At 51.7% G+C, this 23,063-nt stretch overlaps 1 protein-coding gene across 2 annotated transcripts in view; it reads left to right on the top strand.

The window, feature by feature from the left end:
* Positions 1-23,063, top strand: part of LOC140395287 (neuropilin-2-like) — a 181,678-nt gene that overhangs the window by 107,164 nt on the left and 51,451 nt on the right. For both annotated transcript variants that reach the window (XM_072482875.1, XM_072482866.1), the window contains exon 11: positions 8,111-8,227. In XM_072482875.1, the coding sequence (XP_072338976.1) occupies positions 8,111-8,227 (117 nt within the window). The remainder of the gene's footprint in view (positions 1-8,110; positions 8,228-23,063) is intronic.

The following is a 23,063-nucleotide window of genomic DNA, read 5'->3' on the forward strand; positions in this document are numbered from 1 at the left end:
ACATGACGGATGGGTGGCTCAAGGGCCAATGCCCGCAGTTCTACAATATCAGAGACGATCTGGCAGTAGTCGATGGTGTCCTCCTGAAGCTGGACCGCATCGTGATCCCGCACAGCATGCGCCAGCTCATTTTGGAACAGCTACACGAGGGCCATCTTGGCATGGAGAAGTGCTGACGGAGGGCCGAGAGGCTGTGTACTGGCCCGGCATCAATGAGGACATCACCAACACAGTGCTCAACTGCCCCACCTGTCAGCGGTTCCATCCGGCCCAACCACGTGAGACCCTACAGCCCCATGAGTTGGTCACGTCCCCTTGGTCTAAGGTAGGCCTGTTCCATGCGCTCGGCAGGGACTATGTTCTGATTGTAGACTATTACCCGGAGGTCGTACGCCTGCACGACATCACAACATCGGCGGTCATCCGTGCCTGCAAGGAGACCTTTGCTCATCACGGCATCCCACTCACTGTGATGTCGGACAATGGCTTCTGCTTCGTGAGCCAGGAATGATACAACTTTGCCAGCAGGTACAACTTTGTGCATGTGACATCCAGTCCCCTGCACCCCCAATCCAATGGCAAAGCGGAAAAGGGCGTCCACATCGTCAAACGGCTCCTCTGCAAGGCTGCCAATGCAGGATCTGACTTCTACCTCGCCTTGCTGGCCCATCGTTCGGCCCCACTCTCCACAGGCCTGTCGCCAGCCCAGCTGCTCATGGGTCGCACCCTCAGGACCACGGTGCCGTCCATTCACGTCCCAGACCTCGACCACGTTCCGGTCCTTCAGTGGATGGAACAGTCTCGTACACAACACAAGGCGACGCATGACACTCGGGCGACTGATCTCCCTGCTCTGGCGCCGGATGACAACGTCCGCATCCATCTTCAGGAGGGTGGCTGGTCTGCAACTGCTGTGGTTCTTCGGCAGGTGGCTCCCCGCTCATTCATGGTTCGTCTGCCAGATGGTTCCATTCGCCGCCGCAATCGGCGTGCCCTTCGTCTCGTTCCACGCTCGCTACGTGATCCTCCACCGGTGCCTCGTCCTCCTGTTATCCCCAACCTGGACTATGTGGAGATTCCGAATACTCTGCATCCTCCTCACTCTGCCGTGGCCCAGCCCGTTCCTCAGCCGGTGGTTCCTGACCCACCCTTGAGGCGGTCAACCAGAATCCGTCACCCACCTCAGAGACTTGACTTACGAGTTTTACGATGTTTGACTCTTTGATCTGTTCTGTTATCCTGTTTCATCGTTCCAGTAGTTTGTATATAATGTTCATTTCGTTGTTGGTGTGACACCCTATTTCTCAGCACCAGGTACCTTCCCGTGTAAATAGATTAGCCTCATGTACAATAGTCATGTAAATAACACACACACACATAGTCAGGTACATTCACTACACAATATTTATTGTCATGCAGGCACATGTTCTTTATATAAAAGGGGGGATGTCATAATATACACCAGTATACTATGGTGCAGACACACACACACACACTGATGGACATGCAGTGGGACCAATCAGCATACAGAACCCCGCAGCCAATCACCAGTGAGAGCACACGCACTATAAAGACAGGGGACAAGAGAGTTCCCGCTGATTCTAGTAGCAGCCAGCTCGGAGCACAGAGCTCACAGCCTGCAACACAGACATTCACCATGTGCTGAGTGCATCAACTGGTTAGGACTAGGCAAGGGTCAACAGTTAAAGCTGGTATTGCATTTACCCACAGTTCAAGTATGTTAATATAGTTAACCTTATAATAAAATAGAGTTGCACCACTTCAAGTGTTGGTGACCTGTTTGTGATCCAGAACACCCAACACATCTGCCAGGTCTCCTTACAGCATGTTCTGCAATTCAGTAGCCAATTTGTGCATAGCAAGGTCCCACAAAAAGCAATGCAATGATGGCCAGATAATCCGTTTTAGCGATGTTGGTTGAGGAATGAATGTTCGCTGGGGCACCTTGGTTGAATTCTCCTCCTGTTCCAGGTTTGGTGTTGGAGGATCTGCCCTATTCACCTGAGAAGGTCAACAAATCACCTTGGTTTATCGGCTCACCTGAAAGATGGCATCTCTGAGATTGCAGCATTTTCTGTGTTGCAGTAAGGTGTCAGTCTGGATTATGTACTCCTTCAATCAGCTCCCGCTTTGTATTTCCTATCCCATTACTTTATTAGGAAGTGTGTTACTGAACCCAGATCATTTGGATCAGATATTCTGGGAAACTGTCAGGAGAGTGCTTTTAGCAATGATTTAATGCAAAGCTTCTGAGGAATTTTGAAAAGCTATTGTGATCAAGAAAAGATTTGAGCAGACAATATTTGAAAGTGAGCCAAGTGGGACCAAGAAAGAAAGAAAGGAATTCATTCATCTTTATAATAACTGTATTCCAATTTGGAGCAATAAGCATTATCCAGAACACTAACTGTTCTCTTCATGTTTGAAGTTGGGACACAGGCCAGACATCATTTTTATAAGGCATTGTGTTCTAAATTGGTCACAGATTTTGGTGTGTTGTGTGTGTATTTGTGTCTGAGTGTTGTGTGTGTGTGTGTGTTTGTGTGTGTGTCAGTGTTATTTGTGTGTTTGTTGTGTATGTGTGAATGTTTGGTGTGCATTGTGTGTGTGTTTTGTTATGTGTTTGCATGTGTTGTGTGTATTTTTGTGTGTGTTGTGCATGTTCGTGTGTGTGTTGTATGTGTGTAATTTTTTGTGTGTGTGTTTGTGTATTTTTGGGTGTGTTGTGTGAGCGAAGGCCCATTTTCATAACTTGCAAACCTTGCTCAGTCAGAAAGTGAAGATAATTTGTCAATCCTTTGGGGAATAGCTTATAATGTATTAATGATAAGATCTAGGCAAGGTTTATATGAAATGCATTCTCCAAAAGGGTAATCAAAGTGAGCAGTCCTGGTCTGAGTTGGCAGGCAGCGATGCATTGAGGTGCACATTCTTCCAATGACGTAATCTCCGCCAGTCCTGCAACCCTCCGAGATCTCTGTGAGCCTACAACACCAACCTCTTGCAGATCTCCTACCTCCTTCACCCCACTACAGGTAGTGATGTCTTCAACTGCCAAGGCCCCAAGCTCTAGGTTCTCCTCCCTAAGCCCCTCTTTTTTACATGTCTCTCCTCCTTTAAGAAACTCTTTAAGACCTCCCTTTTTGAAAGATTTGTGGTCACCCGTCCCCAACATCTTCTAATATCTGTGAACAGATTCTCTGACGTTCCTTGGGATGCTCTGCTACATTAAAGGTACCATATAAATGCAAGTTGGCATAGATTTGCAGTCTGGCTTAGCTCCTCCCTTTCTACCATGCACCTTGGGAAGTCCTTGTGGCGCAGTGGGTAACGTCCCTGCCCCTGAGCCAGAAGCTCCAGGTTTTCTTTTTTTGTTTGTTTTAAATATGTTTATTCACAATTTTTCCAATAAATTTTTACAAAACACTCCAGAAAGGAAAGAAAATATACAAATGAGAAATAAAAAGGGCATTACGCCAACACACAAAGCAACTTAATCCTCTAACCATTAAACAATTTAACAAACTAAGAACAAAAATGGGGCAAACGCCCCTTACATAAACCAAAACAAGAAACCCCCCCTCCCGGTTTGCTGCTGCTATTGACCTCCACCTAACGTTCCGCGAGGATGTCAAGGAACAGTTGCCACCGCCTGGAGAACCCCTGCACAGACCCTCTCAAGGCAAACTTTATCTTCTCCAACCTGAGAAACCCCGCCATGTCATTGATCCAAACCTCCACACTTGGGGGCTTCGCGTCCTCCACATTAGTAGGATCCTCCTCCGGGCTACCAAAGAGGCAAAGGCCAGAACTCCGGCCTCTTTCGGCTCCTGCACTCCCGGCTCGTCTGACACCCCAAATATTGCTATCCCCCAGCTCGGTTTTACCCGAGTATCCAAGACTCTGGACATAGCCCTTGCAAAGCTCCTCCAAAACCCCGCAAGCGCCGGACATGCCCAGAACATATGGGCGTGGTTTGCTGGGCTCCCCGAACACCTCATACACCTGTCCTCTACCCTAAAAAACTTACACATCCTCGCCCCTGTCATATGCACCCTGTGCACCACTTTAAACTGGATCAGGCTGAGCCTGGCACAAGACGAGGAGGAATTAACCCTGCCCAGGGCGTCAGCCCACAGGCCCTCATCCAGCTCCTCACCCAGCTCCTCCTCCCACTTGCCCTTCAGCTCCTCATCGAGGCTTCCTCCGCCTCCTGCAGCTCCTGGTGTATCGCCGAGACCTTACCCTCTCCGACCCACATGCCCGAAATCACCCTGTCCTGTATCCTCCGGGCCGGCAGCAGCGGGAATTCCCCTACCTGCCTTCTCACAAACGCCCTGACCTGCATATACCTGAAGGCATTTCCCGGGGGTAACCCAAATTTCTCCTCCAGCGCCCTCAGACTGGCAAACGTCCCGTCAATGAATAGGTCCCCCATCCTTTTAATTCCCGCCGATGCCAACTTAGGAATCCGCCATCCATTCTGCCCGGTGCAAACCTATGGTTGTTCCATATCGGGGACCAAACCAAGGCCCCCACCTCCCCCTGTGCCGTCTCCACTGCCCCCAGATCCTCAATGTCGCCGCCACCACCGGGCTCGTGGTGTACCGCATCGGCGGTAGCGGCAATGGTGCTGTTACCAGTGCCCCCAGGCTAGTACCCACACATGACGCCGCCTCCAGTCTTTTCCACGCCGCCCCCTCTCCTTCCATTACCCATTTCCGAATCATTGCCACATTAGCTGCGTCTCTTAACCCTCGGGGTCTTACTTGCCCATACGAACTCCATAATGCTCTTGCTCACTAGCTTGAAAAAGGCCTTAGGGATGAGAATAGGCAGGCACTGGAACACCATCAAGGACCTAGGAAGGACTGTCATCTTAACGGACTGCACCCTACCCGCCAGGGAGAGTGGCAAATCGTCCCATCTCCTAAAGTCCTCCTCCATCTGGTCTACCAACCGCGCCAAGTTGAGCTTGTACAGGACCCCCCAACTCCTGCCCATCTAGATACCAAAATACCGGAAACTCCTCTCCACCCTCTTGAGCGGCAGCTCCTCCAGCCTCCTCTCCTGACCCCTCGCATGCACCACAAAGAGCTCACTCTTCCCAACATTGAGCTTGTATCCTGAGAAGTCTCCAAACTCCCTAAGGGTCTACGTGACCTCTGCCATCCCTCCACTGGATCTGCAACATACAAAAGCAGGTCATCTGCATATAACGAGACCCGATGCTCCTCCCATCCCCGGACCAACCCCCTCCAGTTTCTAGACTTCCTTAGTGCCATAGCCAGCAGCTCAATTGCCAGGGCAAACAACAGGGGGGATGGGGGCACCGCTACCTCGTCCCATGGTACAACCTGAAGTACTCTGACCTCAGCCAATTTGTCGATACGCTCGCCACCGGGGCCTGGTATATCAATTTGACCCATCCTAAGAACCCCTCCCAGAACCCAAACCTGCCCAGCACTTCCCTCAGGTACTCCCACTCCACCCGATCAAAGGCCTTCTCCGCGTCCATTGCCGCCACCACCTCCGCCTCCCCCCCTCCAAGGGCATCATGATCACATTCAGGAGCCTCCGCACATTTGCATTCAACTGCGTGCCCTTCACAAACCCCGTCTGATCCTCATGTATCACTCCCGGGACACAATCCTCAATCCTAGTGGCCAGGAACTTCGCCAACAACTTGGCATCCACATTAAGGAGCGAAAACGGCCTATACAAGCCACACTGCAGCGGGTCCTTGTCCCGCTTGAGGATAAGCGAGATCAGTGCCCGAGACATCGTCGGGGGCAGAATCCCTTCCTCCTTCGCCTCGTTGAAGGTTCTCACCAACAACGGACCCAACAGTTCCACAAACTTCCTATATAACCCGATCGGGAACCCATCCGGCCCCGGGGCCTTGCCCGCCTGCATACTCCCCAACCCCTTAACCAGCTCCTCCATCCCGATCGGGGCCCCCAAACCTTCAACCTGTCCCTCCTCCACCCTCGGGAACCTCAATTGGTCCAGGAACCACCGCATCCCCTCCCTCCCCCTCTGGGGGTTCTGACTTGTACAGGTTCCCGTAGAAATCCCTGAAGACCTCATTTATTTTGGCCGGACTCCTCACCCTGTTCCCCCCTCTATCCCTGATTCCTCCAATTTCCCTCGCCGCCTCCCTCCTACGTAGCTGATGCGCCAGGATCTGGCTCGCCTTCTCTCCATACTCGTACGCTGTCCCCTGCACCTTCCTCCACTGGGCCTGGGCTTTCCCCGTAGTCAGCAAATCAAATTCATTTTGGAGGCTCCGGTGTTCCTTCAGCAGACCCTCTTCAGGGGAATCCACGTATCTCTTATCCACCCTCAGTATCTCCCCCACCAATCTCTCCCACTCCATCCTCTCCCTCTTCTCTCTGTCAGCCGTGATTGAGATTAGCTCTCCCCTGACCACCACCTTCAGCGCCTCCCAGACCACACTCACCGAAACCTCCCCATTATCATTGGCCTCTAAGTACCTTTGAATGCACCCTCGGACCCGCCCACAGACCTCCTCATCCGCCAGCAGCCCCACATCCATGTGCCACCGCGGGCGTTGGCCCCTCTCCTCCCCCAACTCCAGCTCCACACAGTGCGGGGCGTGGTCCGAAAACGCTATGGCCGAGTACTCCGCCCCCTCCACTCTTGGGATCAACGCCCTACTTACCACAAAGAAGCCTATCCGTGAATAGGCCTTGTGCACATGGGAAAAGAAGGAGAACTCTCTCGCCACTGGCCTGGCAAACCTCCACGGATCCACTCCCCCCATCTGATCCATAAACCCCCTCAGAACCTTGGCCGCAGCCAGCCTCTTGCCCGACCTCGACCTAGATCGGTCCAGTGCCGGGTCCAGTATCGTATTGAAATCCCACCCTCCATTATCAGATTCCCCGCTTCTAGATCCGGGATCCGGCTCAGCATGCGCTTCATGAACCCTGCATCGTCCCAGTTCGGGGCATATACATTCACCAGCACCACCCGGGCCCCCTGCAGCCTACCACTCACCAGCACATATCGGCCCCCATTATCCGCCACAATACTCATCGCCTCGAACGTCACCCGCTTGCTCATCAGGATTGCAAGCCCCCTATTCTTCACATCCAGCCCAGAATGAAAGACCTGCCCCACACATCCCTTCCTCAGCCTGATCTGATCCGCCACCTTCAGGTGCGTCTCCTGCAACATAGCGACGTCTGCCTTCAGTCCCTTTAAGTGCACGAACACCCCGGCCCTCTTGACCGGCCCATTCAGGCCTCTCACGTTCCACGTGATCAGCCGGATCGGGGACACCCCGCTGCGCCCCCCCCCCCCGACTAGCCATCTCCTTTCTTAGGCCAGCCATGTGCCCATGCCACCCGCACTCTCCAACCCCCCAGGCGGGGGCTCCCTGCCACCTCCAGCTCCCCCTCAGTCAGTACAGCAGCAACACCCATCCTCCCCCCGAACCCCCCTCCCCCGGCCAGGTAGTTGCCTAGCCCCCTTGCTCCCCCCACAGACGCTCCAGGTTTGAGTCCCATCCAAGGTCTTGATGGCGAAGGAAGGTGCGTTCATAACTCGGCCAAACAGTTTGAGTATCAATCTGTAAAATCCTTCCAAACATGCCAATGGCTGGCGGTAAGAATGGGAGAGACCCCTAGTCAGCCACACTTGATGTGGAGTGGTGCCCCTCAAGCTATACCAGCCACTGGCGACAGACTAGCGACCTGTTCCAGGAATAGCTAGCTGTGGAAAAGACAAAAGTCTGCCTTTAGTCCCATTAGATGCGGGAAGAGAATTGGAATTGCAACCATTCACCTCACCTCTTATCCAGATGGTCCAGCCTGCAGCAAAAATAATTCACTGGTTGCAAATGACTTTGAGGGGAATGGAGGGAATGATGAGCCTCTGTATAATTGCAACTTTTAACCCTCTCCAGCAGTTTGCCCATTACAGCAAATCTTTTTAACCTTCTGCACTCTGTTGCATGTCCCCAGCACAAGGTGTAGCACCAGATTTTAAACTCTTTGATGTGATATAATATAAACTTGTCAATTTGTTACCTAACCTCACTAGAATTGCGTTATTCTTTCAGCAACCACCACGTCTGCTGCGACCATTGTGTCCACACAGTGGGTTGGAGGGAATGCCACGGAGGCCCCGTGTATCAATGAGGATGATCCCTCCTGCAAAGCCAGCCCACGTATTCTTGGTAAGTTCAGAGGCCTGTGAGCATTGCGGTAGCTTGCAGTAGTCTGATTGCAGTTTAATATTTATTACAAATTTAACGATTTTCAACTATTCTCTGTAGCTGCCAGAAAATAAGTGAAGGCAAATGGGGAATGTAATTCCTTCACAGTTAAATTAATTACTCTTGTACTTGGCGCAGCCTACAAAAATTGATTTTTGTTAAACATCAACACAGGGAAACAGTGGACCAATAATCCAGAGAAATACCGGGCCAATAACCATGGCAAACACTGGTCAATGGCTCGCTGAAACACAGACCAATAATCGAGAGAAACACTGGTCAATAATCCAGAGAAACACTGGTCAATAATCCAGAGAAACACTGGTCAATAATCCAGAGAAACACTGGACTAATAACCCAGGGAAACATTCGCCAATAACCTAGGTAACCTGAGGAATTCCGAGAAACGCTGGGCCAATAATCCAGAGAAACACTGTGCCAATAATCCTGGGAAATGCTTGGCCAATAATCCAGAGAAAGACTGGGCCAATAATCCAGAGAAACGCTGGGCTATTAATCCAGAGAAACAATGGCCAATAATCTAAAGAAACACTGGACTAATAACCCAGGGAAACATTTTCCAATAACCTAGGTAACCTGAAGAATTCAGAGAAACGCTGGGCCAATAATCCAGAGAAACACTGCCAATAATCCAGGGAAATGCTTGGCCAATAATCCAGAGAAAGACTGGGCTAATAATCCAGAGAAATGCTGGGCCAATAATCCAGAGAAACACTGGGCCAATATTCCAGAGAAACACTGTGCCAATAATCCAGAGAAACACTGGGCCAATAATCCAGAGAAACACTGTGCCAATAATACAGGGAAATGCTTGGCCAATAATCCAGAGAAAGACTGGGCCAATAATCCAGAGAAACGCTGGGCTATTAATCCAGAGGAATGCTGGGCCAATAATCCAGAGGAACGCTGGGCCAATAATCCAGAGAACCACTGGACCAATAATCCAGGGAAATGCAGAGCCAATAATCCAGGGAAACACTGGAGTCAATGATCCAGAGAAATACTGGGCCAATAATCCAGAGGAACGCTGGGCCAATAATCCAGAGAAACACTGGGCCAATAATCCAGGGAAATGCAGAACCGATAATCCAGGGAAACACGGGTCAATAATCCAGGGAAATGCTGGGCCAATAATACAGAGAAACACTGGGCCAATAACCCAGAGAAACACTGTGCCAATAATCCAGGGAAATGCAGAACCAATAATCCAGGGAAACACTGGGGTCAATAATCCAGGGAAAAGCTGGGCCAATAATCCAGAGAAACACTGTCCCAATAATCCAGAGAAACACTGGGCCAATAATCCAGAGAAAAACTGTGCCAATAATCCAGGGGAACACTGAGCCAATAATCCAGAGAAACGCTGGGCCATTAATCCAGAGGAACACTGTGCCAATAATCCGGAGAAACACTGGGCCAATAATCCAGAGAAACGCTGGGCCAATAATCCAGAGAAACGCTGGGCCATTAATCCAGAGAAACGCTGGGCCATTAATCCAGAGAAACGCTGGGCCAATAATCCAGGGAAATGCAGAACCAATAATCCAGGGAAACACGGGTCAATAATCCAGGGAAATGCTTGGCCAATAATCCAGAGAAAGACTGGTCCAATAATCCAGAGAAACGCTGGGCCAATAATCCAGAGGAACGCTGGGCCAATAATCCAGAGAAACACTGGGCCAATAATCCAGGGAAATGCAGAACCAATAATCCAGGGAAACACTGGGGTCAATAATCCAGGGAAATGCTGGGCCAATAATCCAGAGAAACACTGGGCCAATAATCCAGAGAAACACTGAGCCAATAATCCAGAGAAACGCTGGGGCATTAATCCAGAGGAACACTGTGCCAATAATCCTGGGAAATGCTTGGCCAATAATCCAGAGAAAGACTGGGCCAATAATCCAGAGAAACGCTGGGCTATTAATCCAGAGAAACAATGGCCAATAATCTGAAGAAACACTGGACTAATAACCCAGGGAAACATTTTCCAATAACCTAGGTAACCTGAAGAATTCAGAGAAACGCTGGGCCAATAATCCAGAGAAACACTGCCAATAATCCAGGGAAATGCTTGGCCAATAATCCAGAGAAAGACTGGGCTAATAATCCAGAGAAATGCTGGGCCAATAATCCAGAGAAACACTGGGCCAATATTCCAGAGAAACACTGTGCCAATAATCCAGAGAAACACTGGGCCAATAATCCAGAGAAACACTGTGCCAATAATACAGGGAAATGCTTGGCCAATAATCCAGAGAAAGACTGGGCCAATAATCCAGAGAAACGCTGGGCTATTAATCCAGAGGAATGCTGGGCCAATAATCCAGAGGAACGCTGGGCCAATAATCCAGAGAACCACTGGACCAATAATCCAGGGAAATGCAGAGCCAATAATCCAGGGAAACACTGGAGTCACTGATCCAGAGAAATACTGGGCCAATAATCCAGAGGAACGCTGGGCCAATAATCCAGAGAAACACTGGGCCAATAATCCAGGGAAATGCAGAACCGATAATCCAGGGAAACACGGGTCAATAATCCAGGGAAATGCTGGGCCAATAATCCAGAGAAACACTGGGCCAATAATCCAGGGAAATGCAGAACCGATAATCCAGGGAAACACGGGTCAATAATCCAGGGAAATGCTGGGCCAATAATACAGAGAAACACTGGGCCAATAATCCAGAGAAACACTGTGCCAATAATCCAGGGAAATGCAGAACCAATAATCCAGGGAAACACTGGGGTCAATAATCCAGGGAAAAGCTGGGCCAATAATCCAGAGAAACACTGTCCCAATAATCCAGAGAAACACTGGGCCAATAATCCAGAGAAAAACTGTGCCAATAATCCAGGGGAACACTGAGCCAATAATCCAGAGAAACGCTGGGCCATTAATCCAGAGGAACACTGTGCCAATAATCCGGAGAAACACTGGGCCAATAATCCAGAGAAACGCTGGGCCAATAATCCAGAGAAACGCTGGGCCATTAATCCAGAGAAACGCTGGGCCATTAATCCAGAGAAACGCTGGGCCAATAATCCAGGGAAATGCAGAACCAATAATACAGGGAAACACGGGTCAATAATCCAGGGAAATGCTTGGCCAATAATCCAGAGAAAGACTGGTCCAATAATCCAGAAAACGCTGGGCCAATAATCCAGAGGAACGCTGGGCCAATAATCCAGAGAAACACTGGGCCAATAATCCAGGGAAATGCAGAACCAATAATCCAGGGAAACACTGGGGTCAATAATCCAGGGAAATGCTGGGCCAATAATCCAGAGAAACACTGGGCCAATAATCCAGAGAAACACTGAGCCAATAATCCAGAGAAACGCTGGGGCATTAATCCAGAGGAACACTGTGCCAATAATCCTGGGAAATGCTTGGCCAATAATCCAGAGAAACACTGGGCCAATAATCCAGAGAAACGCTGGGCTATTAATCCAGAGAAACAATGGCCAATAATCTGAAGAAACACTGGACTAATAACCCAGGGAAACATTTTCCAATAACCTAGGTAACCTGAAGAATTCAGAGAAACGCTGGGCCAATAATCCAGAGAAACACTGCCAATAATCCAGGGAAATGCTTGACCAATAATCCAGAGAAAGACTGGGCTAATAATCCAGAGAAATGCTGGGCCAATAATCCAGAGAAACACTGGGCCAATATTCCAGAGAAACACTGTGCCAATAATCCAGAGAAACACTGGGCCAATAATCCAGAGAAACACTGTGCCAATAATACAGGGAAATGCTTGGCCAATAATCCAGAGAAAGACTGGGCCAATAATCCAGAGAAACGCTGGGCTATTAATCCAGAGGAACGCTGGGCCAATAATCCAGAGGAACGCTGGGCCAATAATCCAGAGAACCACTGGACCAATAATCCAGGGAAATGCAGAGCCAATAATCCAGGGAAACACTGGAGTCAATAATCCAGAGAAATACTGGGCCAATAATCCAGAGGAACGCTGGGCCAATAATCCAGAGAAACACTGGGCCAATAATCCAGGGAAATGCAGAACCGATAATCCAGGGAAACACGGGTCAATAATCCAGGGAAATGCTGGGCCAATAATACAGAGAAACACTGAGCCAATAATCCAGAGAAACACTGTGCCAATAATCCAGGGAAATGCAGAACCAATAATCCAGGGAAACACTGGGGTCAATAATCCAGGGAAATGCTGGGCCAATAATCCAGAGAAACACTGGCCCAATAATACAGAGAAACACTGGGCCAATTATTCAAGAGAAAAACTGTGCCAATAATCCAGGTAAACACTGAGCCAATAATCCAGAGAAACGCTGGGCCATTAATCCAGAGGAACACTGTGCCAATAATCCGGAGAAACACTGGGCCAATAATCCAGAGAAACGCTGGGCCAATAATCCAGAGAAATGCTGGGCCATTAATCCAGAGAAACGCTGGGCCATTAATCCAGAGAAACGCTGGGCCAATAATCCAGGGAAATGCAGAACCAATAATCCAGGGAAACACGGGTCAATAATCCAGGGAAATGCCGGGCCAATAATCCAGAGAAAGACTGGGCCAATAATCCAGAGAAACGCTGGGCCAATAATCCAGAGGAACGCTGGGCCAATAATCCAGAGAAACACTGGGCCAATAATCCAGGGAAATGCAGAACCAATAATCCAGGGAAACACTGGGGTCAATAATCCAGGGAAATGCTGGACCAATAATCCAGAGAAACACTGGGCCAATAATCCAGAGAAACACTGAGCCAATAATCCAGAGAAACGCTGGGCCATTAATCCAGAGGAACACTGTGCCAATAATACGGAGAAACACTGGGCCAATAATCCAGAAAAACACTGGGCCAATAATCCAGAGAAACCCTGGGCCATTAATCCAGGGAAATGCTGGGCCAATAATCCAGCGAAATTCTGGGCCATTAATCCAGAGGAACGCTGGGCCATTAATCCAGAGGGACGCTGGGCCAATAATCCAGAGAAATGCTGGGCCAATAATCCAGAGGAACGCTGGGCCAATAATCCAGAGAATCACTGGGAAATAATCCAGAGAAACGCTGGGCCATTAATCCAGAGAAACGCTGGGCCATTAATCCAGAGGGATGTTGGGCCAATAATCCAGAGAAATGCTGGGCCAATAATCCAGAGGAACGCTGGGCCAATAATCCTGAGAAATCCTGGGCCATTAATCCAGGGAAACACTGGGCCAATAATCCAGAGGAACACTGGGCCATTAAACCAGAGGGACGCTGGGCCAATAATCCAGAGAAACGCTGGGCCAATAATCCAGGGAAATGCTGGGCAATTAATCCAGAGGAACGCTGGGCCAATAATCCAGAGAAACACTGGGCCAATAATCCAGGGAAACACTGGGCCAATAATCCAGGAAGATGCTAGGCCATTAATCTATTGGAACGCTGGGCCAATAATCCAGAGAAACGCTGGCCCAATACCCAGGGAAATGCTGGGCCAATAAACCAGAGAAACACTGGGCCAATAATCCAGGGAAGTGCTGGACCAATAATCCAGAGAAACACTGGGTCAATAATCCAGGGAAATGCTGGGCCAATAATCCAGAAAAACGTTGGGCCAATAATCCAGAGAAATGCTGGGCCAATAATCCAGAGAAACACTGGACCAATAATCCAGAGAAACACTGGACCAATAATCCAGGGAAACACTGGCCAATAATCCAGAGAAACACTGGACCAATAATCCAGAGAGACACTGGACCAATAATCCAGGAAAACACTGGCCAATAATCTAAAGAAACACTGGGCCAATAATCCAGGTAAACACAAGCAAGAATTCAGAGAAAAACTGGGCCAATAATCCAGGGAAATGCTCGGTCAATAATCCAGAGAAAAACTGGGCCAATAATCCAGAGAAACACTGGGCCAAATAATCCAGAGAAACACTGGGCCAAATAATCCAGAATAACACTGTGCTAATAATCCAGAGAAGAACTGGGGCAAATAATCCTGAGAAATACTGGGCCAATAATTCAGAGAAACACAGGCCCAATAATCCAGAGAAACATTGGTCAATAAACCAGGGAAACACTGGCCTTAAAACCCCAGGGAATCACTGGCTAATAACCCAGGGAAACACTGGCCAATAACCGAGGTAAACAGAAGCAAAAATTCAGAGAAACACTGGCCAATAATCCAGAGAAACACTGGCCAATAACCCAGAGAAACACTGGTCAATAAACCAAAGAAACACTGGCCAATAATCCAGAGAAACATTGGTCAATAAACCAGAGAAACACTGAGCCAATATTCCAAGGAAACGCTGGGCCAATAATCCAGAGAAACACTGGGCCAATAATCCAGAGAAACGCTGGGCCAATAATCCAGAGAAACACATGCCCATAAATCCAGAGGATCACAGGTCAATAAACCATGGAAACAGTGAACCAATAATCCAGTGAAACACTGGTAAATAATCCAGAGAAACGCAGCCAATAATCCAGTGAAACATTGGGTCGATAATCCAGGGAAACACTGGGCCACCAATCTAGTGAAACACTGGGCTGATAATCCAGAGAAACACTGGTCAATAATGCAGAGACATACTGGGCTAATAAAGCAGAGAAGCACTGGGCCATAAATCCAGAGACACACTGAGCCAATGACCCAGGGAAACACTTGCAACAATCCACAGAAACACTGGGTCAATAATCCAGAGAAACACTGATCAATAACCAGAGAAGCACTGGCCACTAGCAGAAGCAAGTCAGAGAAATACTGGTCCAATATCCCATCAAACTCAGTTAGTCACCGGGCCAGTAATCCAACGAATCTGGTATAATACTGGTTCAATAATGGGTGAGATTCTCCAGCTCCCCAGACGCATGTTTCTCGGTGGCGCACCGTTCGCTGGCGTCGGGATTCTCTACTCCCACCACTTGTCAATGGGATTTCCCATAGAAGTCACCTCACACTGCCGGAAAAACCGGAAAACAGCGGGGCTGCGCTGCGGCGGGAACGGAGAATCCCAATGGCCGGAGAATTCCAGCCAATAGTACCAGTCTAAAAAAAGTAGTAGGTTAAAAATCTAGAGAAACCCTTGATAATAATTAGACCGATGGAGGGAAACACTGACTCCACTGACTCCAAATGGATGTTGATAGAATCACTGACTCAAACACAATGGGCTGAATTCTTCATTTTGGAGACTAAGTGTTGACGCCGTTGTGAAAACGGTGGAGTTTCACGGCAGCGTGATCGGGTCCACAGCTGCAGCGATTGAACCGCTCCCAAGGGGCTAGCAGGGGCGAATCGGGAAACACAACACGCCGTTAACCGACCGGCGGCCGATTAGCCGGTTCCGTGATTGACGCCCCGCTGCGGCAGCACATAATTCATTCTCCCCCACCCACATACAAGCATCGCAGCCAACATGGCCGCAAGCAGAGCAGCGCCGCGCTACTGGGGTGCCGAACTGGAGACTGTGGTGATGTGCATCAATGTAAATGCATGTAGGCTAGCTAGACACTAGAGGGAGCATCAAAGACATCACATGGGAAGTGGGATGCTGTCGTCACACACACACACTCAACCAATAGATCAAGTAGATAGGATACGACCAATAGATATTCACGATACACATGGAGGTGACACGACCACAGGGGGGCATTACAGCAACCCATATATAAAGGACACCACACACATGGTCTGCCTCTTTCCAGTGGAGACAGTCAGTGAGTACGGACACAGGGTTGATTCAATATTACACCCACCACGTGGATTGCAGCAGCTGGTTAGTCAGTCTGGGTAGCTATAGTAGGATTAGCAGTAGTGTCGAACCCGAGTAATAGAAGTGTAAATAGATTAATAAACGTGTTGAAATTATCTCCACGTCTGAACCTTCCTTTGTCAAGTGCACCACAAGGAAGCAGCTTATGTTACACCTACAACATTAGAAATCAGAGACCCTCCTTGACTCTGTGGAGGAGTGGAAGCTGGTGCTGTACCCGGGGCAGGGCCGGGCTGGAGGTCATCAGGCGCCATCATTCGCCGTGCCTGAGCGGAGGTGGGAGCCATCGTCAGTGGCGTCAGCGAGGTGGCCCGAACTGGAGACCAGTGCAGGAAGAAACAGCACAACATCCTCAGGATGGCTAGGGTGAGTATCCCATTACCCCCACCATGACCCACATGGCTGGACCCAAGCCAGCCGCAATGGTCGGGTGCCCTGGCCACTGATGCCACTGATACCCAAGCTCTGGGCTGCATGCGCCGGGCCGCCAAACACTGTTGCTGTTGGTGGTTGCCCCTCACCATGACAAGGCCGCGTATAACCGCCGGGAGCGGGAGAAGACCGGAGGGGGACCACCAGACCTGCGGCACCTCACTGTGACCGAGCAGAGGGCACTAGACATTGTCAGTGGGCTGGGGGAGAGGGAGGTCGCCGACGTGCCAAAAGTGCGAGTCCCCTGTCTGGTTGCGGGCCCCCACGACAAATGTGTGCCCACCCCAACACCCCTCACCCCACACCCCAATTCCCCTAATGCCTCACCCCCATCCAGCTGTCTAACCATACATGCTGTCTTGTGTCTTACAGAACCAGCCTGGGATGATCCCGCTGGGGATAGACCCCCCGTCCCCAGCCAGTTCCATAATCGGTGCCCCCCAGACAGCCGAGCACCGATGGGGAGGACAGCCGAAACACCAGCCGTCTGCCCGAGACGACCCAGGACAACGTGACCCAGGACACCACGATGCAGGACACCATGACCCAGGGTACCCCGAAATTCGGGTCAGAGGAGGACACAGACTTTCCGTCACTGCTATCTCCTACATTGTCCACCATCTCAGAGACTATCACCTCAGTTGGGCAAATTAGTGAAGAGGCTTCTTGGACACTCACTTGTGCGCACCACACAGTCGGTCCAGTACAGCAGGTGGAGGTAGGAGCAAACGAGGGGCCGGACAGTCAGAGGGCAGGCCGGGCCCAACAACCAGGTGCCGCCTAGACGGGTCCCATGCTCCTGGAAGATCCAGTCCCACCCATAGTGCAGATGCAAGCTGAGACCCAGGGAGTAGAGAAGGAAATGACGGCCGGCTTCTAGAACCTGCGTGGGCAGGTGGAAGAGTCCATCCGCGTGCAGGAGCAGGGGGTGGTGCCGGTCATGCGTGACACCCAGGCCGAAACCGCACAGGTGGCGTCCGCAGTGGAGGCAGTGGGGGCGATGGTGTTGGACATGGGTCAGTGTGTACAAGGCCTGGGGCATTCTGTGCAGGTGAGGGCCGAGGCCCAAGACAGGGCTGCCCTCTCACAGGCAACCATGTGCCAGAGCCAGCTGGAGATTGCAGCAGCGCTCCTCAGTGTGGACGTGTCACAGCAGGCCATTGCTGAGAGCATTGGCGGCATTGCCCAGGTGCTGGCCGGCGTCGCACAGACACAGAAGGAGGTGGCACAGTCCCAGATGGAGATGGCCCACTCCCTGTGCTCCATGGCCGCAAACGTTCAGACCCTTGTCGATACCAGAGCGAGAACCCAGGACTGGCAGCGCCAGGTGTCAGGGAGGCCTCTGGGTTTGGCTCCGCTCGCACCCCTGTCCCGTGGAGAAGCCCGGGCACCCCAAGGGAGGCGGAGAGGCGCATGCCGGTGTTCCTGCAGGGGAGGTCCTGGAACACCGCAGCACCTCGGACCCCCCCCCCCCCCCCCCCTCCTGTCCCTCGTGCATCCGGTGGGCAGAACAGAGCGGCACCACGCCACTCCGGACGTCCGACGACCAGCTGGACCCATCCTGGCCGGGCCGCCCCAGGAGACGTGCGCCAACAGGGACCCTCGTCGCAGGGCAGGAGTCACAGCAGTCCGCCTCCACTACTGCTGTACCGTCTGGGGAACCACAGAGGCATAGTGTTAGGGCCCGTAAGGCCAGAAAGTTAGACACCAGTTAAGTTGGCACGGGTGCAGAGATATAGGGGCTAGGGAACAGACTGTATATAATTAATTGTTTGGAATAAACGCATGTTCATCTGTTAAAACCAGCCTTGGTGCTCTGTCTGATGGGTGTGGGGGTGGGACGGTCAATGATGGCCACTGGAAGTGAGGGGTGGTGGACGAGTGAGGTCCAGTGGGTGGACTGTGCAACCCCCCCCCCTCCTCCGACCGTCCCCATAACTCCTTCCCCAGCTATTCGACAGGGCCATGTGATGGACTGGCCAGTTCGCATGCAGTGATCACCCAGGTGGAAGGTGCTACTGTGGAGCATGAGTCAGACAATGTAAAACGATGTTGAGCATGGAGCTCATCGCAGAGCGGGCTGTCATCCTCCATCCGATGGACCAGACCCGCTGTCACTGCCAACCCAGTGCCCCCGGCTCGTCATGCCGCAGGTATACATAACGGAGGGGGTGTGCATGCGGGTGTTTTGGTGGTGTGGGAGCTGAGGGTGGCCAGTGGTGTGGGAGGTGATGGGTGTTCGGTGGTGAAGGGGTGTGGTACTGTGATGTCTGTGCTCCTGCCCAGCAACCCCCCCGCCACACTTGTTGGTGAAATGTGTCCTGATTAATTTGTCCCGTGCTCACTAGCTCTGGCAATGGCGTTGTGCAACCTCCCATGCCTGGCCAGCCCCCATGTCCCACTCATTGTCCCCCTCCCCCTCATCCTCCTCATCTGACGAGGCCTGCCCTTCCTCCTCATGCTCCTCCAGCACATCGCCCCTCTGCTGAGCTATATTGTGGAGGATACAGCAGAGTACCACGATGCGGCCGACCCTCCTGGCCTCGTACTGGAGGACCCCTCCAGAGTGGTCCAGGCACCTGAAGCGCATTTTCAGGACCCTGAAGCACCACTTGACAACACCCCTGGTCGCACAATGGGCATCATTGTAGTGGTGCTCCACGTAGGTCTGTGGCCTCTGTATAGGCGTCATCAGCCATGACCGCAATGGGTAACCCCTGTCGCCCAGCAACCAACCCCACAGCCGGGGGTGGGGGGTGTCCCTCGAACATGTCGGGATCACAGACTGTGCCAGTATGAACAAGTCATGTACACTGCCCAGGTACCGGGCGCAGAGGTGCAGGATCCTCATCTGATAGTCACAGACCACCTGAACGTTCATGGAGTGGTACCCCTTTCGGTTGGTGAACAGTGGCCTGTTATCCATCGGTGCCGCAGGGCGACATGCACCCCATCGATTACTCCCTGGACCCGAGGCATCCCAGCGAATGCAGTGAAACCCGCTGCCTGGGCATCCTGGTGGGCGCAGTCCACTGGGTACTAGATGTACCGGTCCGCCAGGGCATACAGGACGCCCGTGACGGCAAGGATGCACCTGTGTGCCGATGTCTTGGAGATGCCAGACAGGTCCCCACTCAGCGATTGGAAAGACCCCATCGCGCAGAAGTTGAGGGCCACCGTCACTTTGATGGCCACCAGTAGCGGGTGTCCTCCCCCATTCCCATGCGGTGCCAGGTGTGCCATCATGTGACAGATATGTCTCCCTGCTCATCCGCAGTCTCCTCCCGCATGCCCGGTCCAGGAGTTCCTCAAAGGACATGCGGTCGCGGTATACGCGTGACCACATCCACCTCCTCCTTGGCTCCACCTCCTCCTCGTCCTCGTCCTGTCGGCCGGCCTGCCCTCCAGCCTGAGTGGCTGTCACCTGCCCCTCTGCAGCCCTCACCTCTGCTGCAGCCTCCGCCTCCTCTCTGAGCCGCCCATGCTCACGGTGCCACAGGGCTGCGTGCAGGGCAGTGGCCGCCGCCACGGCGATCAACATCGCTGGCTGATGACTGAACATGGTTATCTGCAAGGGGTGAGGGGAACGCAGGTCATCATGGCGCATACACCCGTGCACAACCAGGTACCATGAGCTGCACGGTGCCCCAGCCACGTATGTCCCCCACCCCCGCACCCAACCCCATCGATGACCACGTCCTTGCTGCCATTGCCACCGATTGATAACACTGTCCTCACTGGGGGCTGCTGTCGGTCGTCGTCGGAGTCGATTCTCCGGCCGATCGTGCTTCCCAGTTTCGGCGTCACCGCACGGAGAATCCAGCACAACAGTTACATCCTGAATGACTTGATTGCTGCCAAGTGTACATTTTTTTGTACTGGCATCTAGGCCTCAATTGATGGCCTTTGGTTAGCTAACTAGAACTGCCAGTTTTAGTCAAGTAAAGTTGGGGCGGCACGGTAGCACAGTGGTTAGCACCGTTGCTTCACAGCGCCAGGTTCGATTCCCGGCTTGGATGACTGTCTATGCGGAGTCTGCATGTTCTCCCCGTATCTGCGTGGGTTTCCTCCGGGCGCTCCGGTTTCCTCCCACAGTCTAAAGATGTGCGGGTTAGGTAGACTGGGCATGCTAAATTTCCATGTAGTGTCCAAATGTTAGGTGAGGTTGCTGGGTTATCGGTTAGGGTGGAGGTGTGGGCTTAGGTAGGGTGCTCTCTCAGAGGCCGTGTGACACGATGGGCTGAATGGCCTCCTTCTGCTCTGTGAATACTATGATTCTATGATAAATAAAATATAGGCTGGTGAATTCTGACCAATAAACAGATAAATCTCAATTTCTAGATGCCAGATCCAAAAACGCAGCTTTGAAGTTGGAAAACTGAACATAATGCACAACAGCAAAAGTGCACTTGCAAATAATGAGACCCATAAAGCTTGTTGAGTGAAATAAGTAACTTAGAGTATCGACAGCCAAGTACTATGGGCTGGATTCTCCATTATTGGGACTATGTCCCCATGCCGGCGCCAAAACGGTAGGGTTTTACTCCTGAAAATCCTGGATCAAAGGGACGTGAATTCCCAGCCCTGCAGGGGGCTAGCAGGGACCCGGAAAACATCTCGCAGCTTTTGCTGCAGATACAGGCCCCCGCACTTCCGGGTCAACCCCCGCACAAACATTCCCCGGCCGCCTATAAGGCCTCCCTTGGCCGCCAATCGGCCTGCCCCTGACCAGGGCGGCCGTGGACTGAGTCCCCATCCGCCAGGCGAGTATCCCAACTGGCTGCAGTACATTAGTTCCACGCCGTCGGGGCTTCGGCCGGTCGGGGGCGGAGAATGTCGGAGCGGGCCTCTGGCCATGGCCCCAGGTGGCGCGGTGTACTCCCCGAGTACGCCACTTTTCGGGGCCCGCAGAATCGGTGAACCGCTGCCAGTCCCGATTTCTTGCGGGAAAATGTATTCTCTGCTCGCGTGCCGATTTCGCCGCAAGGGTGTGGAGAGTCCAGCCCTATATATTTAGTTTGCATTCTCCGGAGATCTTCTGAAATCCAGTTATAAATAAACTCACGCGGAGTGTGTGAGAGGCATGGGTGACTCCATTATCCTGTTCTTTATTTGGCCAACTTGCCAAAGATTGATGGCATCCCCCATAACCAGCACAACCCCCACTCATTTCATCTCTAAAATGGGGAAGGTGGAAGGGGGTGGGGACCTTTATTAACCTTTCCAACCCCTCTATATGATAAGTGGGAGAAGGTCGGATCAGGAAGCATGAGTTAAACCTAACTCTGGAGAGGGTGTTCTGCGGCAGAAGGTTTGCTCAGTGCATGGTGAGATGCATCCCTGCTCCTCCCGGTCCACAAGCAGTGCTGGAAAAATGATTCCTTGCAATGGTCAGACCTCCCACGACCAGCCTTCCTACCTGCAATCTCTTCCTCCCTCCTCACTACCATGGACACACATCCCCCCTGAAGATATTCAGATTTCTCCCGCCACCCCCTACTGTGATCTTCAGACGCCCTTAGTCCCATTACCTTCCACTGTGATCTTCATGCACCCACATGTCTTTCAGTCCAACTTTGAACTGTAGACATCGGAATAGAAACTTCACAACCTTTGCAATTGCTGTACAACCTCTGTGATTTTCAGGCTACCCCCGCCCCTTTGGTTTTCAGAGCCCCCCCCCCCCCCCCCCCCCCCCCACCACCCTGTGATTCATCAGACTCCTCTCCACGTCCTCTCAGACCAGCCCAATATTATAAAATGTTCTCCCTCCCCCACCTCACATTCATCTTCAAGCCCCCAGTCTCTTCCCCCGCCCCCCCTCCCTCAAACACTCCCCAACCATTGAATCCATTCTCAAGGTTCCTTGGCTCAGTCTTCAGAGTTTCCCACTTGACCATGAGTCAGCTGTTTGGTTGGCCGTTGTGCTGACATAAAATGCCAGCTGGGCCCCTGCGATGGAGTTTGTCAAAACCCCCGCACTCCGGGATGTCGTCACTCAAACATCTCAAACATAAAACCGCCCACTCCCTTCCCCATCCATAATATAAGTATCGTTGTCTAATGCCATTACAAGTGTTGCAATGCTTTCAAAGGAAAGACGAGTGAGTGCCTGTGAAACAGCAGTCAGCATGAATCGCTTTGCCCTCAGTGATGGAGAGCAGGAAGGTAATGAAATGTTACGGAGCAGGGTGGGGCAAGTGCAAAAACTGGGTGCGCGGCATTGCACTTTTATCCTGCACTTCTTCACTGGGAGCAAGACTTGGCGTGGACAATTGTCTCCCTCGGTTTACCCTCATGGGTTATGAGAACCGGATTTGCCCTCAGCTGGTGTGAAGAGACGATGTGTTGGCTTTAGTTCCTTGAGGCGTTTTATTTTCTTCTGCTCTAACTCCCATCTCTCGCCACTTTCTCGTCTCGGTTGCTGACTGAATGGAGGGCCTCCCCAGCTCGGCGTCGCTCAGGTTCTACTTCCCGTACCTCCATATTTGCTTTTCCTGTCCCTGTTTCCATGGTGACATCAGGAGGCATTTAGCCATGGTTTCTCTGTCTCTCTCTCTCTCTCAGAATCTGTGAG

The sequence above is a fragment of the Scyliorhinus torazame genome, chromosome 2, assembly GCF_047496885.1.
Source record: "Scyliorhinus torazame isolate Kashiwa2021f chromosome 2, sScyTor2.1, whole genome shotgun sequence".
Classification (NCBI taxonomy): domain Eukaryota; kingdom Metazoa; phylum Chordata; class Chondrichthyes; order Carcharhiniformes; family Scyliorhinidae; genus Scyliorhinus; species Scyliorhinus torazame.